The sequence below is a fragment of the Eleutherodactylus coqui genome, chromosome 13, assembly GCF_035609145.1.
Source record: "Eleutherodactylus coqui strain aEleCoq1 chromosome 13, aEleCoq1.hap1, whole genome shotgun sequence".
Classification (NCBI taxonomy): domain Eukaryota; kingdom Metazoa; phylum Chordata; class Amphibia; order Anura; family Eleutherodactylidae; genus Eleutherodactylus; species Eleutherodactylus coqui.
The window spans coordinates 53,956,679-53,975,155 of NC_089849.1; the positions used below are offsets into that span (position 1 = coordinate 53,956,679).

General features: G+C 43.3%; 1 protein-coding gene across 2 annotated transcripts in view; it reads left to right on the forward strand.

Annotated features, from left to right (window-relative positions):
- Nucleotides 1-18,477, forward strand: part of PLCG1 (phospholipase C gamma 1) — a 74,717-nt gene that overhangs the window by 45,242 nt on the left and 10,998 nt on the right. For both annotated transcript variants that reach the window (XM_066586536.1, XM_066586537.1), the window contains exons 8-23: nucleotides 892-964; nucleotides 2,168-2,269; nucleotides 2,354-2,472; nucleotides 3,493-3,578; nucleotides 4,657-4,777; nucleotides 7,209-7,377; nucleotides 7,891-8,013; nucleotides 8,097-8,198; nucleotides 9,421-9,608; nucleotides 9,773-9,973; nucleotides 13,119-13,238; nucleotides 13,694-13,874; nucleotides 13,961-14,038; nucleotides 14,169-14,266; nucleotides 18,016-18,112; nucleotides 18,381-18,450. In XM_066586536.1, coding sequence (XP_066442633.1) covers nucleotides 892-964; nucleotides 2,168-2,269; nucleotides 2,354-2,472; nucleotides 3,493-3,578; nucleotides 4,657-4,777; nucleotides 7,209-7,377; nucleotides 7,891-8,013; nucleotides 8,097-8,198; nucleotides 9,421-9,608; nucleotides 9,773-9,973; nucleotides 13,119-13,238; nucleotides 13,694-13,874; nucleotides 13,961-14,038; nucleotides 14,169-14,266; nucleotides 18,016-18,112; nucleotides 18,381-18,450 — 1,928 coding nt within the window. The remainder of the gene's footprint in view (nucleotides 1-891; nucleotides 965-2,167; nucleotides 2,270-2,353; nucleotides 2,473-3,492; nucleotides 3,579-4,656; nucleotides 4,778-7,208; nucleotides 7,378-7,890; nucleotides 8,014-8,096; nucleotides 8,199-9,420; nucleotides 9,609-9,772; nucleotides 9,974-13,118; nucleotides 13,239-13,693; nucleotides 13,875-13,960; nucleotides 14,039-14,168; nucleotides 14,267-18,015; nucleotides 18,113-18,380; nucleotides 18,451-18,477) is intronic.

Sequence of the window (18,477 nt, forward strand, 5' to 3'; positions counted from 1 at the left end):
TTTTCACTTCTGTAACAAATTGAACTAATTTTTTTCCTGCATGGCAAACGTTATAAAAAAAAAAACAGCCAAGATGCTGCTTTTTTTTTTTTTTTTTTTTTTTTCCTGTTTGTTTATTTCACCTCCCCAAATACACCAAAAGTGATCATAAAGGCCCTATGGACCCCAAAATGGTACCAATAAAAACTACAGCTAATCACGCAAAAAACAAGCCCTAACAGCTTCATCAACAGAAAAAAAAAGTTATGGGACTTTGATTGCAGCGATGCAAAAATATATATTTTCTAAATAAAAGCGTTTTTATTGTGCAAAAGTGGAAAAACTAAAAATAAATATAGAATTTCAGTATTGTTGTAGTCGTGCCAACCCACAGGAAAAAAATGTATTATTTCAATAATGCGGCATGATTAATATACCGTAATAAATTTTATGTACCCAAGGAATGGTATCAATAAAAACTACATCGTGTCATGCAAAAAACAAGCTGTCACATGACCCTGTCTATGCAAAAGGAATAACGTTATGGCTTTTGAAATATGAAGATTAAAATCCACCAAAAATGCCACGTTACTAAGGGGTTAAAGGGTGTGTTCAGTGGGGAAATTTTTTTCTAACCCCCTGCCCCCCCCCCCCCCCCCAAAAAAAAAAAAACAGTGGCCGCTCAGAGAATAAGGGACTAAGGTATACCCGCCTGTAGCATGCTGTCGCCACTTGGTGAGGCCGATGATTGGCTGCAGCGGTCACACACCAAGATGGGAACGCAACCACTCAACCTGGAAGTGAGCCGTGACGGCAAGCAAAGGCACAGCACTCACAAAGAAAAGCAGCCTTGTTTTTCTAATCCCGTACAACCCTTTTAAACTTCCTTTCCATATTTTATTCTTCCCCCAGAGGTGGAGAGCGTCCAGAACTGTACCGAGTGTCATTACTGGATTTTCAAGGCTTTCTGCTTGACTATCAGAAGGTAAGCCACAATGGAATGTATATGGGCATACAGACGCCCTACAAAAAGGAGAGGGCTTACTACAGGGGGAAAAAAGAGGTGCTCTGTGTACCCGACTGCTTTCTACCTCCTGTTTGCTGCATTGATGACATCCCAACATGAGTGCAGGTGACCATTTGCAGTTTAATCACTGACCAAAGCAAGTCTGTGATTGCTGGGACATCATTGCTGCAGCAGGGGCCGCCATCATTGGAATGGGAGCAGCGGGGGATCCGGTGGGGTGATTGTGTCATTATATGTATGTAGAGCATGCTGAGCACATTGCATTTTCTGTTCACGGTGGTCCTACTGCTTTACGTCTTATCACACGTCCTTTCGAAGTGACAGATCCATGTGGGATTTCTCTGACCTGGATCTAACACTTTAACCCTTTCCAGTCCAACTTTGGATTCAGGGTTTCCTAAAAGGCTTTCTCTTTTTGCTGTTATACAACGGTGCCATCTGCTGGCTAAAGCCAGGGTGTGTGTGCCAGAAAGGCTCCGTCAGCGGAATGGCTGGCAATAGACGGTAAGAATACCCTGTCGGGCATCTTCTGACATTGGAGCTGTACAAGCTTCAATCAGAATATAGGAAGACGTCAGACAGTGTATTGGAAAGGGTTAATGGATAGCAGAAATCGCATGGGTTAACTACGACGACAGGAGGGACAGAAGAGGGATCCTCCCGGCACTAGCAGTTGTCTGTTGCATGCAATGTATATAAAGCAGGTACAATTTAAGTTTTTTCCTGGCAATAACTGCTGATTGTAAGAATGTCCCCACAAACAGCTAATCTCAGAGAAGGACTAATATTGGGGGGTTATTCAGATATATGTAGTGCATCACACTGTCTGTAACTACATGTGATTCAATGGAGCAACAATAGGATTGACATAGAGGAAATTCACACTAACCATCCTGTAAAAACAGTGGGGCACCCAACAAACACAACCAATTCATAAGGATACAAAGGATTCTGCCTGAAAACAGAAAAACCCTTTGGACTACATATGAACATACTCTATGCCTATGTGAAAATTAAACATACAAGCCATTACTACAGACTGATGCCCCCCTGCAGCGCCTGGCAGCGAAGGAGGGTGGTTGTACCTTAGTAGCACTGCTACAGGTTATTTCATGTCTATGGACTTTCTCACCTTTCTTCACATCATTTGATACTCTACAGGAAATGTGGGCAACTGATTTACTCCAGGTCCAAGAGTTCATGTTCCACTTCTTACGTGACCCTCTTAGGGAGATAGAGGAACCGTACTTCACCTTAGAGGAGGTGAGTGTCCTTTTTATTGAACTTTTCACCCTTCTTTCCTGCTCTATGTTATCATTAACATTTTCTATTGTGCCATCTCTGCAGTTTGTTACATTTCTGCTCTCCAAAGAGAACACTGTGTGGGATTCGGCGCTGGACACTGTGTGTCCCCTAAATATGGACAACCCCCTGTCCCATTACTGGATATCCTCTTCCCACAACACGTAAGAAATCTTAGGGGGTCATTTCCCACTTTTCTTCTGCATCCTCTCTTCACTTTTTGAGGTCATTGAATTTAATTGTTCTTCCATATCCAGACCTCATATGCGTGTTCAGCCTAATGGCTATGTACAAATTTTGCACTCCTTCTTTGATTTAAAAAATATATTTGTATGTTTTTGAAATTATGAGGGATTTTGGAGGAGATCAGGAGGATGCAGAGTAGAGAAAGCTACTATTACAGAGGGCTGAAATTCATTTCGGGCGAATTTTCCCCTCTTATCAGCAACGGGAGAGAACCGGTCCAGCATCTGCTCATAGAAAAGATGAGAGATGGCTGTGTAGTATTGAGTGGGAGTGGTTATGCTACACAGCCTCTAATAGAGTAGATGGGAAGGGGAGCTGAGCTTGTTTGCTTTCATGAGATTGATCAGTACTGTGAATGCCCCCCAGCCAAAAACCTAAATGTAAGAAAGACTGCAAACCAAATATGAGGCTTTCTAAATGTATAAGAAGGAAAACACAATACAAATAAGTATGTTTTTTTTTATTTTTTTTTTTTTTTTTTTTTTTTGTAGGGGCTTAGTAAGATATGTGTGTATTGATTTTCCATAACCTTTAAAGAGACTCTCTCTTTGAGCCCTATAAGGTAAGCTTATGAGCTCAAAGCTGCTTACCCCGCTGAGTTTGGGGATGAAAGTTTTACACTCTTCCCTACCTTTTCCCCAGTGTTAGCGCTGCAGTGCATTGAGCAGCCCACTAAGTTGTCCTCCCATTCTAAGCGTAGATTGGGAGGACCACTTGCCATGCATCATGCAGTCCGCTTAGTGCTTTCAACGGTCTGTTTCAACGCTGACATTGGGGGAACGGCAGGGAAGGTAAGTATAAAACGTATGTCCCAAGACTTAATGGGTTGGCTACTTTGAGCCAATAAGCTGAGCTTATAGCACTCAACATAGCTAACTGATTCCCTTTAAAGTCACCAAAGCCATGTGCTCCACCTAATCACTGATTTCTGTTTTCAGGTACCTAACAGGGGATCAGTTCTCCAGTGAGTCCTCTCTCGAAGCATATGCCCGTTGTTTGCGTATGGGCTGCCGTTGTATAGAACGTGAGTCTTAAATTAAAAGTGCCACCTTGTGGCAATTTTTGGATTTATTTATTTGATTTTAGATGCACATTTATTTTTTGCATACAAGATGGTCTTAATGTGAAGAATACATTAAAGGGTTGATACATCTGTAACCTATGCACAGGATGGGTATAACTACTGAGAGTCCAAACACTAGAGCCCCCAGGGATGAAGACAACCTCAATTCTGACTATCACCATAGACTGTGAATGGGAGTGGTGGACCACCACTCTGTTCACTAGTGGAACTCAAGGTGCCTCGTTCTTGCGATCCCTGAGGGTCCCATAATGTATTACCTATTCTGCAGATACAGTAGGTGATAAATTTATTTAGTGGGAAAACCTCTTTAAAATCCTGTATTAAGGTGACCTAATATGTGTAACATACTCAAAATTATTGGATGGCCAAAGACAGATACAGAAAATTTACATGAAAGGATTGAGCACTCCAAAAACTATACTGATCATGGTAGAGACAGACATTTTGTCTATTAGATTTGGAAAAATGTAGACCACTAGACTGAACATCAGACTTCTAATGTGACCCCTTATGTACAGATGCCAGAAGTGCATAGAGCTTCAGACATTGGCATGTCTAGATGCGTGATGCTTTAGTCAGCCTTCCATATGATCATCAGCATGGAACCAATATGCAAGTCGGTGCACTATGGCTGGCAACACTACGGGGACTCTGTGACTTGGACTGAATGCTTAGTTTAGATATATTGTGTTAATGTAAATTATGTGTGCATTTTAAGAAACTGTTTAAAAAAATGCCCTACAACTGCAGCAGAAGCCTGGAGATCACGTGGCACCGCCAGCTTGCTTGGCAGTTGTTTCTGGGCAACCACCCAAATAAGTGCATCATCTGCAGAAACTATTCCTCAGGGTGTCTGATAGTGTCTCTTATGAACGATTAGATTGGGAAAATCAAGTTTTCCCAAAAGTTATTTTAAGCCTTAATTAGTTTATGCAGAAGTTCAGCATCTTGTGTACCAATAACATTGATCTTTTGTGCATTACGACCATATAATGACCATTAAGGTCATCTTTTCCAGTGGATTGCTGGGATGGACCAGATGGGATGCCAGTAATCTATCATGGACATACTCTGACCACCAAAATAAAGTTTTCTGAAGTCCTCCTGACCATCAAGGAACACGCTTTTGTTACGTCAGAGTAAGTATTGAGTTTTTGGGAAGATTCATGGAGCAGTGACATTAATTATTTGTGTTGATCGTCATTCATGGAGGTTTATCCATGCAGGGATATTCGGGGGCCCCAGTTCTTGGGATCCCCAGCGGTCAGACCACCTACAATTCTAAGGTTATCCCCTCTGTCCTGTGGATACGGATAATGTATTTTGGTACAACCCCTTAAATACTCTTATATTAAAAACCGAGAAAATAATTATAATATAAAATTATGTATGTATGTGAGTTTTCAAGGCTACTAGGCCCCTACATGAGGCTAGTGTGAGACTAGCCTGATAAAGAGGCCTTGTGGCCTCGAAAGCTCACATACGTAATTTTTCTAGTTGGCCAGTAAGGATATCCCCTTTTATAATACTTTTGTCTTTTTTACACAAGCGTATTTAGCATCATAGATTTTTCTGGCTCGCACGGTACCATAGTAGTTTTGCTCTACATTCGGCACAATAAAGGCTTATTCTGACGTTCTACATATCAAATATAGGCTTTTGTAGTATTACACCAACCGATGAAACATGCTTGTTAATTCTTCAGCATTTTTCCTGGTTTTCTAGCTGCACCCGCCATACATTTTTAGAGTTTTCATTATCTTTTCTCTTGCATCACGTTCGGACCTTCTCTTCCTGGCCATACTACAAAGTCCGGCATCCTTAGCGCTGGCATCTTTAGTCAGCACTTCGTCCTCCTCCCAACTCAGAACACGAGACTGTGTAGGATAGCACTAGAAGCAAGCGAGCGGGGAGCTTGCTAGTGAGCATGCGCCATTCCAACAACATGAGGTGCATGCTTCAGACTATCAGGTACTGGTTTTGTCTACCCAACCATCTGATGAATATTCGGGGCGGACGTGAGAAGCTATGGGTAGGGCTGGAAGTTTGGGAAAAACTAGAAGACACCCGAGTCACGTCTGGTTGGTAGGAAAAGCTGATCGGTGTGGAAACTATAGTAGAAGCGTATTGATAAAAATTGAAACCCTGCTCGTTAAGTCTAGACTAAAGATGAGCGAACACCAAAATGTTCGGGTTCGCGTTATTCGAAACGAACTTCCCGCGATGTTCGGGTGTTCGTTTCGAATAACGAACCCCATTGAAGTCAATGGGCGACCGGAACATTTTTGTATTTCGCCGATGCTCGCTAAGGTTTTCATGTGTGAAAATCTTGGCAATTCAAGAAAATGATGGGAACGACACAGCAAGTTCTCCTCTGCCACAGCTGTAACAGCTGTGGCAGAGAAGAACGATGTTTGCCCATTGAATTCAATGGAGCCGTCAATACAGCCGACTCCACTGAATGCAATGGGCTGCCGGCGATCGCGGGATGAATTGTCGGAAAGGGGTTAAATATATAAGCCCTTTCCTGCAATTCATCCAGAAATGAGTAAAAATAAAAAATATATATATACTCACCTGGTGCCGACAGACGGAGTTCAGCGCGGCAGGCTGCAGTTCTCCTGAACTGCTCTGAACAGCTGTGAGTACTATTCAGCAGCCGGGGATTTAAAATCCCCGCCTGCTGAATAAGATGCCTCTGAATGGTCACAGCCTGACCAATCAGAGGCCAGCCCTCACTCACACCCATTCATGAATTCATGAATGGGTGAGTGAGGGCTGCCTCTGATTGGCTCAGGGGCAGCTCTCCTGCCCCTGAGCCAATCAGAGGCAGCCCTCACTCACCCATTCATGAATTCATGAATGGGTGTGAGTGAGGGCTGGCCTCTGATTGGTCAGGCTGTGACCATTCAGAGGCATCTTATTCAGCAGGCGGGGATTTTAAATCCCCGGCTGCTGAATAGTACTCACAGCTGTTCAGAGCAGTTCAGGAGAACTGCAGCCTGCCGCGCTGAACTCCGTCTGTCGGCACCAGGTGAGTATATATATATTTTTTATTTTTACACATTTCTGGATGAATTGCAGGAAAGGGCTTATATATTTAACCCCTTTCCGACAATTCATCCCGCGATCGCCGGCAGCCCATTGCATTCAGTGGAGTCGGCTGTATTGCCGGTTCCATTGAATTCAATGGGCAAACATCGTTCTTCTCTGTCACAGCTGTTACAGCTGTGGCAGAGAAGAAGGATTTGTCTTCTATATGTTCTCAATAGGGTTGGCGCTGCTGCCGCCGGCCCCATTGAGCGCATATAGAAATGATTTCTCAGGGAAGAAAGTTAAAGTAACCCGAACATCCGAACATCGTGTGGTGTTCGTTACGAATAACGAACATCCCGAACACCCTAATATTCGCCCGAGCATCAAGCTCGGACGAGTACGTTCGCTCATCTCTAGTCTAGACGCATGCAGTTGAAAAGTCCTTGAATACCCCTTTAAGCTCCCTCCAGTACAACGAGTTTAGACGTCGGTGTGAGTAAAACAATTAGTATTTTCTGATGTTCTTTTAATTAGGTATCCAGTTATCTTGTCGATTGAAGACCATTGCAGCATAGCCCAGCAGAGGAATATGGCCCAATATTTTAAGAAAGTGTTTGGGGACATGCTTCTGACCAAACCAGTGGACGTCAACGCTGATGGGCTCCCATCACCAAACCAGCTGAAACGAAAAATCCTCATCAAGGTTTCTATGCTTTCCTACAATAAAGGGGTGGTCTCGCGACCTGTTTTACCTGTCATGCAGACACCCCAGCAGCATCACCGCTACCATCTCCAGTAGTCCCACTGAAGTGAATTGAGCGGTGATGCACTTGTACAGCTAGCTGCTGCCATTCACTTCTGGACAAGCCACTGCTTGAGTGTCTGCATGACCGGTAAAACCGGGTGACCAGATTGAAAACAACAATATATTCCAAGCCGCGATTGCTTCTAGCAGATTTACGTATTGATAATAGTCCTCTATGGATTTCCTTCAGTATATTATTATTATTATGTACAGGTAATCCAGTCTTGCATCTCCCCTTCCATCTTCTTGTAGACACCGTTAGACATTCAACGTTTAGTACTGTGTCCGGTCTCTCTTCATCATATCTTCATTAATTGAGTTTGCTCTAATCACAGTAGAAATGACAAAACTTTATTTAGGTTAGCGGACATGACTTTATTACTTTGTATCTCCTTCATGTAATGTTTCCAGCACAAGAAGCTTGCAGAGGGCAGCACCTATGAGGAGATCCCAACTTCTACTGTGTATTCCGAGAATGATATCAGCAATTCTATCAAGAATGGAATCTTGTACCTACAGGATCCCATAAATCATGTAAGATGTTGAATACGGATGACTAGTGAGTAAGCCAAGTGGGTTGATATCCAATTACTGACCTTTCCATCTTCTCTGTCCAGGAGTGGTATCCTCACTTCTTTGTACTTACAAGCAGCAAGATTTACTATTCAGAGGAGACGACTGGTGGACAAACAAACGATGATGAAGAGGAGCAAAAGGAGGTATGAATGACAACCAATGATGGCCTACTTTAAGCCCATAAGGATGTGGCCCTTTTTTTTGCCTCGTTCTCGTTTTTTGTCCTTGCCACTTTTTCATCATAACTCAACGTAGCTGTCTGAGGGCTTGTTTTTTGCAGGATGAGTTGTATTTTTCAATAGTACTATGGTTGCAGAAATACCAAATATGTTTTTGTTCAGATTTTATTATAAATATGGCAAGAGGTTGTTTCTTTTTTTTGTTTTGTTCTTTTTATTCGAATTGCCTTTTTATATATTTATATTTTTTAAGAACTAATACAATACGTTTAAACTTTTTTTTTTTTACATTTTTTTTTTCTTTTTAGGGAAACGAACTTGATGATGCTTTGATCGCTCCTGCAGTATGATGTAATACCATAATATTACATTATACCACAATCTAGCCTTGCTCAATAGGCAGTCTGCAATGGCAGCATTGGGGGCTTTCAGAAGGCCCCTAGCTGTCATTGCAATTGAACAGCAACCTGCTATCTTATCGAGAGGGTGGAGGGGGGGTGTCGATCGGGACATTTAAATGGTTAACAGCTGCGATCAGCGGCAGTGCTGATCTGAGGTTTTGCGGGCGGGTGTCAGCTGTAAGAAACAGCCGGCACCTGCATTGTATGGAGCGGGATCGATACCTTTCCATACAAACCACAAACCCCCAGGACATAAATTTACACCCTGGAGAGTTAAGGGGTTTAGCTGCTGTTAGACTTAAGCAAGGGCTAGACGGTGATTTTAGCTTTGACAAACTATCGCAATGTCACCCTGCCTGCATCGCATGTAACGTAAGCCAATGTGTCCAATCACAATAATTTTCAAGTAACAACACATACAATCACAAGAAATGCAAACCTGCTAGATTTCTTGCGACTTTGGGGTTGCAGTGTGACCACAGTCACTTACATTATATGCAGCACAGACAGGACAACAGTGTGATTGTTGGCCATATGTCACATTAGGTCGCATTAAAATGGTTGGGACGTAAATGTTTAGCGCCAACAGCTGGATCGGATCCTTCCAGAACAAGCACGGAAATCTACAAGAATGGTTTCCCCTGACTAGATCCGTTCCAGAACAGATCTGTCAGTCTGAATGTGGAATTGGTTTATGTTCATTAGAAACTTTGGCAATCCAGAAAAAGGAATATTTTGGTATTGGCTTATGATCTATATGATACACTACTGTTCATCCCGTTCAGGTCAGCAACAGTTCCGAGTTGCACTCAGCTGAAAAATGGTTCCATGGTAAACTTGGTGCGGGCCGGGATGGACGACACATTGCTGAACGCCTCCTAACTGATTACTGCATTGAGACGGGAGCCCCGGATGGTTCTTTCCTAGTGCGGGAAAGTGAGACCTTTGTTGGGGATTACACACTCTCATTCTGGTAAGTGTTTGGATTAGGAAACCGTGTAGCATTAAACTGCATCACATTCTTAAAATTATCATCTAGAATGGTGGACGAATCCCAAAATGTACCGCCTTGTGTAGACTTAATGGGGATTGTATTGTGGGTATGCTTGACGTTGATTTCTTTTTTTGGTTATATAGGAGAAATGGAAAGGTCCAGCATTGTCGGATCCACTCCAGGCAGGAGGCGGGCAGCCCCAAGTTTTTCCTAACGGATAACCTGGTTTTTGAAAGTCTTTACGCGCTGATCAACCACTACCAACAAATGCCGTTAAGATGTAATGAATTTGAGATGAGGTTGACTGAACCTGTTCCACAAACCAACGCACATGAGAGTAAAGAGTGAGTTCCAAAAGGGCATGTTGACAAAGTGTAGGAGACGCTTTTATGAGTACGGCAATAAGCCCAGTCACACTCTGGCTCGGGCTTTGCGGAAGGAGTGAACTCGTCATATATTCCTCACATCTCCTCTCCATCTGGCGATGGCCTCCACGGGCCGCAACAGATCGCCAAATCATTTAGCGATTATTTCAAGTCCCTCTACGACCTAGCCCCACCCCCTCCTGAGCAAGTACGATCCTCTCGTAGATCTTTGATTCAAACCTATCTCCAAAACTCGGGCATGCCTCAGCTCTCACAAGACACAATTCAAATGTTAGAATCTCCCATTTCGCAAGAGGAACTCACCCGCGTACTAAAAGAATCCCGTACAGGAAAAGCACCAGGCCCGGACGGTTTTACCCCCCCCCCCCCCCCCAATACTATAAGACATTCGCTGAAACTCTGTCCCCTCATTTCCTCAGTGCCTTCAATTCGCTTACCTTGAGTGCTAGCCCCCAAGAGATACCCTGAAAGCGTTTATTACGGTAATCCCGAAGGAAGGTAAAGATCCTTCTCAATGCCAAAATTATTGTCCCATATCCCTCCTAAATGTGGACCTAAAGCTCTTCTCGAAAATCCTTGCCAATCGCTTAGCACCCCTTCTCGGTGATATAATTCATGGAGATCAAGTGGGGTTCCTGCCCCTGCGGGAGGCACGGGACAATACTATCAGGGCTAGTAACATCATCCATCAGGCGAAAATAACCTCCCTGCCCATATGTCTTCTTTCTACGGATGCTGATAAGGCCTTTGACAGAATTGACTGAGATTTCTTGAAAGAAACACTTTGTCATTTAGGGCTGGTTCACAACATGCTGAACTGGATCTTTAGCCTATACTCTTCCTCCACAGCCTCGGTCAAAGCAAATGGTATATTTTCCTCCCCTTTCAATATCTAAAACGGCACGCGACAGGGTTGTCCTCTTTCCCCTCTCCTCTTTATCCTGTGCCTGGAACCCCTCCTCTGCCATATTCGATCCAATGTCAACATAGGGGGCGTCCGGATGGGGAGAACAATACACAAAGTAGCCTCATATACGGACGATCTACTGTTCTTTCTGTCATCCCCTCGGGTCTCCCTTCTTGTCCTTCTGCACGAACTTCGTACCTATGCCACATTCTCAAATTTTAAAATGAATTATCCAAAATCGGCGGCTCTCAATATTTCCCTCCCCTTCTCCCTGATGGCCGCGATAAGACTCCTTCGCTTTTAAGTGGGCCAGAGACAGCATCAAATACCTAGGGGTATATCTCACGGCAGACAACTCCGGCCTCTATGCAGCCAATTTCCCAAATCTCTTAAATAACATCAAAAAAGACCTTACCTCATGGACAAAGGGCTTTTTCTCCTGGTTTGGCAGGTGTTCAATATTTAAGATGAACATCCTACCCAGGGTACTATACACTCTCCAAGCTTTACCCATTGACATCCCTAGACTTTTTTTCCGACACCTGTCTTCCCTGCTCACGAAATTTGTCTGGGCAGATAAGTCTACCCGTATAGCCCGGAGTCATCTGTCCAGGCCTAAGGAGATGGGGAGGGGGGGGGGGTGCCTTGGCCTCCCAGATCTATTTCCTATCCTAGGTAACCCAGCCTTCCCTCCTAGTCTAGAGGTTGGTGGGTTTCAAGCCTGGCTTTGTAACGGCAGGTTTAGAGCGATCCATTTTATCTCAGAGGGACATTGGTTGTCGGTAGATGAGTTGACCAACATCACAGACCAAGTGCCGCTAAACTTCTGGCAAATTTATCAAATTAGGCGTTTTCTCCTTTCTCTACCCTCGACCATGGGATTTTCACGAGCAAAGACCCTATTTGAGCAACTTTGTAGTGGGGCGGGTCCCTCATCCCATACCCTCTCACGCATGTATAATATTCTATCATTGGATGCGGAGAACTCCACACCTCCATATGTCTTGGCCTGGGAGAGGGATTTGGGGATGTAATTTACACCTGAATAGTTAACAAAAATCTACACTTACACACATAAGTCCTCTATTTCAAGCAAGATTCAGGAAACAGGATTCAAAATTCTCTATCGCTGGTACAGGGTGCCCTCCCGGTTACATAAAATGTTCCCTGCAGTCTCCCCATTTTGTTGGAGATGCCGTGCTGGCCAGGGAACTTTACTACACATCTTCTGGGAGTGCCCGGTGCTGACGGGTTTTTGGTCTGAGGTGTGGCATATTGCCTCCAAATTCACGGACTTTGCTCTGCCAAAATCACCCGCATTCTTCCTCCTGCATCTCAGTGACATCCCGGAGTATACCTACAGGCGCTCAGTGGTGAGACACCTGGTAAACACAGCAAGGGCTTGTGTCCCCAAACTTTGGAGACAAACACTACCGCCCTCCATTTCATTGTGGTTCCATCTTATATGTGAGATCAGAGAGATGGAAGAGCTCACAGCATTACTCAAAGACGCTCATGAAAAATTTGCCAAAACGTGGCATCATTGGCCGGAGTTCCAAAACTCTGATGAATATAAGAATCTTTCTGGACAGAACGTTAGGTAACTATTCCAACAGGGGTTTTCAGCCAGTTATTAAATCCCCCACTTCCACGCTTTATATGCCTTCTCTTACGGAACATAGGGACCTGTATTTGTTTTTCTGCCCCCGCCCCCCCCCCCCCTTTTTTTTTTTTGTCTTATCCGACTCTCTTTGTCTTCTTGCTTTTCCCTCCCCCTCAAACCTTCTATGTTCCCTTTCCTTACCTTTGCTGCAAGTTAAGGTACATATGGTCAGGACCTACCTGGTCCCATATCGGGACTGATATTTTGGAATGTTAAAGATGTATGTACACATATATATTTTGTTTTTGTATTTGGTAAATGTTGAATTGCAGTTTTATATGGAAAACTTATAAATGAAGAATATAAAAAAAAAAAAGAGTGAGTTCCGAGAATTATGCACACAAGTGGATGGAGTTAGGAGCAGCATTACATGGTGGCACATTTATGTTCGAAACAAAAAAAGAGTTGGAAAATAGCGGTTATCGTGGGGTTAAAAATTATATTACAAATTTAGTGAGAGAGATACATGCTGGTATATCTGGCGATTATAATCTAACGCTTTAAATCTGACTTTTGATGATCTGTCTTTGCAGATGGTATCATGCAAGCCTCTCCCGAGCACAAGCTGAGCACATGCTGATGAGAGTACCGCGGGACGGTGCTTTCCTAGTACGCAAGAGGACTGAGCCCAACTCGTATGCAATATCCTTCAGGTGAGACTTGGAATAAGGTGCCTTCATTTATAGACGGAGAACAAAAATATGGAAACTCCGTACAAAATGCATGCCTTAAAATGGGACTCCGCATATCTTATTGAAATATCATTTACAATCCCATGTAATGTAAGTGGAGGTAGTATGATACGGGAACATCTGCCCGAGCAATAAGGTTCCATTGATCAGGGATTTGAGCCACTCAGCTGCTGTTACCAGCCGGCTCCCAAAACCACCCAGAGCAGGGAAAGAGGTGAAGTAAACACAAATTTGGCAGTAAAACTCTCAGCCAAGCAGGGGTCAAAAGGGCAGCTCAGTGCTAATGATTAAAATCCCATGCATTTTGTATGGTGTTTCTATATTTTTGGCCACCCTCCTGTATGTGTTCCAAGAAGCAGCTTCCTAGTCATCTGATTTGCTTCTCTCATGTTGCAATTTTTATTGACCTGGTGTAGAGCGGAAGGGAAGATCAAACACTGCCGGGTGCAACAGGAAGGTCAAAGTGTAGTACTGGGAAGTTCAGAGTTTGACAGCTTGGTGGATCTCATTAGTTATTACGAGAAGCATCCCTTATACCGCAAGATGAAGCTGAGATATCCCATCAATGAAGAGACTCTAGAAAAGATTGGCACAAATGTGAGTACTAAGACTAGGACTTTGTCATTGCGGGATGAGTTGACCTTGCACCTTGAACCCATTGCTATACCATCTTTGTGTTGTAGGAGCCAGATTATGGGTCACTTTATGAGGGGAGGAATCCTGGTTTATATGTGGAGCCCAACCCCATGCCTGCATTCAAGGTATTCTATTAATTTGGTTAAAGCTTGTACAGTAGATGTCTGTGTCTCCTTTTTACCAATTATCCTTTATTTTCCCTTCCTAATATTGCTTTTTTTTTTTTCTCCTGTGCTGTTCCTCCTGTGTTCCCAGTGCTCTGCCCTGTTTGATTATAAAGCTCAACGAGAGGATGAACTTACTTTCACAAAGAATGCCATCATCCAGAATGTGGATAAGCAGGAGGGTGGATGGTAAGCACATTGCCTCCCAACTATGTTCCTCTGTCTTCTTGTAGACCTATTGAAGTATGCATGACAGAAAAAAGGCTTATGTCCATCCGATTCGGCCTATTCTCCTTCTTCTTTGATCCGGGGAAAGGCAAAAAAAACACTGAATTAGAAACCAATTTTCCTCATTTTTAGGGATAAAAAATCCTTCCCGAGTCCAAATTTTGTAGATCCCTGGATCAACAGCCCTTCTAAAGTAATCAGTGACTATAACATGTAATATTGTAACACTAAATAAAGGCATCCAGGCCCCTCTTGTACTCTTTTTATCGAGTTCCCCATCACCATGTCCGAAAGCAGAGAGTTCCATAGTCTCACTGCTCTTACAGAAAAGAACCCCCTTCTATGTCAGTGTAGAAACCATCTCTCCTCTAGATGTAGAAGGCGCCCCCTTGTTACAGTCACAGCCCTGGGTATAAATAGATGATGGGAGAGATCTCTGCATTGTCCTCTAATATATTTATACATAGTTATCAGGTCGCCCCTCAGCCATCTTTCTTTTAAACTAAATAATCCCAAGTTTGATAACCTCTCTGGGTATTGTCATCCGCCCATTCCATTTACTACTTTAGTTGTCTGGAATGAGTGACCCAGAAAAGAGGTGAGGGCCATGGAAGTTTGGCGTGTGCAAGAAATTCTAGAGGCGAAGCTGACCAGAAATTGCTCCACCTAAGTGGGCGTGTGTATGGAGGAGTGTAAAAACACAACATTGGTGGCCCGGCGCAATACTTCATTAATAACTGAATATTCACAACAAATAGGTGGAAATGTATCTTTTTAATTGGTCAAATGGACAACCAGTATTGGAAAACGGGTTTCGGACAAAATGCCTTCATCAGTTCAGCTGGATTAAATACTAAAACAGTTGGGAGACCTGAACAGTGAGAGGTCCTAACTGCCGAAGATGACACCGGAATACTGGTGGAGGGTGCAGGGATGAGGGCTAAATCTTATTTGCCACTTTTCTGCCCAAGCCCCACACTTATCCAGATGCATTTGCAACAACATTCTGTCCTCTTGTGTTAATTACTTTAGACAAGTTTTGTATCATTTGCAAATATTGATATATTAGTATATAATCCGACTGAGTTGTTAAAAAATAAATTAAAAAGAATACTGCCCCCTGTGGTACCCCACTAGTAACGGTGACCCAATCAGAGTATGTACCATTTATAACCCCCCTCTGTTTTCTATCACTGACCAGTTACTCAGTCACTTACACACATTCTCGCCCGGACCAAGCATTCTTACTTTATGTACACACCTTTTATGCGGCACAGTGTTAAACACTTTGGAAAGTCCAGATACACAAGATCCAATGACTCTGCCTGCTCCAGTCTAGGACTTACCTCCTCGTGGAAGCTCATCAGGTTGGTTTGACAGAAGTGATCTCTTGTAAACCCGTGCTAATATGGAGTTATACAGTCATTTTCCTGGAGGTACTCCATGATATCATCTCTTCGAAACCCTGCAAACCTTTTACCCACAATGGAAGTTAAACTTCTGTTAAACTTCGGGGGAGAGCGGGGAGGAACGGAGGGGAGATCTCTCTCTCCCTCTCCCCCCCTGCTCATGGCCGCAACTCACCTGTCACCCGCGCCGGCAGCCGAACCTTTTCTTCCGAGCGGGGAGATACTGGCTAAGGACAATGCTCGCTGGAGTAATTGTCCTTAGCGAGTATGCTCGCTCATCTCTAGTCACTGCGCCTTCAAGAAAAAATATAATAAAAAGCGATCAAAAAGCCATATGTACTCCAAAATGGTACCGATAGAAACTACAGGACGTCCTACAAGAAACGAGCCCTCGCACAACTAAGTCAATGGAAAAATAAAGTTATGGCAGATGAAAATAACACCCCCCCCCCCCCCCCCAAAGATATATTTTCATAAAAGTAGTACAGCAAAAAAATGTGTATATAACTTTTGAGTCGTACTGACCCATAGAAAAATGTTGTCATCCCATTTCTTTCCTGCAGTGTATGCGCCATAGATGATGGCATCCCCCAGAGATGATGGCATTTTGTTTTATTTTCCTATTGCACTCCACTTAAGAGTTATTTAAAGGGGTTGTCCCGCGCCGAAACGGGTTTTGTTTTTTTTTCAACGCCCCCCCCCCGGTCGGCGCGAGACAACCCCGATGCAGGGAGGTAAAGAAAGCTTACCGGAGCGCTTACCTTAATCCCCGCGCTCCGGTGACTTCAATACTTACCGCTGAAGATGGCCGCCGGGATCCTCTGTCTCCGTGGACCGCAGCTCTTCTGTGCGGTCCATTGCCGATTCCAGCCTCCTGATTGGCTGGAATCGGCACGTGACGGGGCGGAGCTACACGGAGCCTGCATTCTGCACGAGCGGCTCCATAGAAGACAGGAGAAGACCCGGACTGCGCAAGCGCGGCTAATTTGGCCATCGGAGGGCGAAAATTAGTCGGCACCATGGAGACGAGGACGCCAGCAACGGAGCAGGTAAGTATAAAACTTTTTATAACTTCTGTATGGCTCATAATTAATGCACAATGTACATTACAAAGTGCATTAATATGGCCATACAGAAGTGTATAGACCCACTTGCTGCTGCGGGACAACCCCTTTAAATGTTTTTGAGCACATTATATGGTACATTGAATAGTATCATTGAAAAATACAACCTGTCCCTTAGACAGCTACATCGGTGGATAAATAAAAGTTATGATTTTTGAAAGTGGAGAGGAAAAAACGAAAAATTTAAAAAAGGCCTGCATCCTTAAGGGGTCATTCTTTTTAATGCGCCTCTTCCTGGGTTAGACTGGTGACATTTAATGGACAGTTTACTTTATCACTCCCTCTGCAGTTCACCTGACATTTAATTTCCCTCTGTGAATACACTGGAGAGACACAATTTAATATATTTTGCTTTCTCCCCATCACCCTCTGCAATTTTTCCCTCATTACTTTTTTTTTTAAAGGGCCAACACTTTCCGTTTTAATTTTTTTACTCTGTCTGTATTTGAAGAACAGTTCAGGGTTAGTTTTACTCTCTCTGGCAATGAGTCTCTCTGGCTCAATGTTTACTACTTTTATTTGCTTTTTACATAATATATTTTTTTTACTTCTAGCTTTTTAGTGCTTCTTCGCTGCCTTCTTGTTTTAGTAGTTTAAATGCTCTATTTTTTTCTTTTATATTCCCCTTTACTTCCTTATTGAGCCACATTGGGTTTTCTCCTTTTCCTAACCCTTTTATTCCTGTAAGGTATGAACTGCTCACAGTGAGTATTTAAGATAGTCCCATTTATTGTTCATACCCTTATGTCTGAGTACATTGCGCCAGTCAATAAGGTTGAGGCCATTTTTAAGTGGATCAAACCTCACCTTTTTTTGAAGTTTAGTGCTTTTATGGCTGCCTGACAAATCTCCATATTGAAATACAAATGGAAATCTATTATATTAAGGTCACTATTTCCTAGATGCCCCCCAACCTGTTATCTACGTATTACAATTCCTTGGCAGCCACTGTTGCAGGGAAAATGTATGGCGGACAGTAACTTTTCCTAGAGATAATAGCTGCTTGCTATGGGGTTTCAGAAGGCAGAATCCCAGCGATCAGCTGATCAATGCACCATTTGTGAAAGGGGCAGTCTTGGTAAGACAACCCTTTAAACTGTTCAAATCATTTTAGGTGAAAGCTTACCACTCCCACAATTCAGTGCTATTATTAATATTGGCTTTATGTTTTCTTTAGGTGGAGAGGAGATTTTGGGGGTAAAAAGCAGATGTGGTTCCCTTCCAACTATGTGGAAGAGATCTTCAGCCTCCCTGAGCCTGAACCAGAGCGACCAGTAAGTCCTAGTCCTGTAAGAAGGGTGTGCATGCTCAAATTGCTGTACATGATCCACATGAAGTGATCTAGAAAATGTTTGGGCTTCTTGGGTCAGTTTAAAAAGACAATGCCATCTTAGTTTTCTTGATTTTGCTGTTTATTTAGGTAGTAAAACAAATGCCTACTTAAACATGGCACAGATGTATTGGGCAGCCATACCAGTCAATATATTTATCTCATTGCATAAACTAATACAGGTTTTTTTGTCCCCCCCCCCCCTCCCCCAGCACCTGGATGAGAACAGCCCTCTCGGAGACCTCCTTGGAGGAATATTGGATGTACCATCTTGTCAGATTGGTAAGCGGTTTTATGTAAAGAACCTGG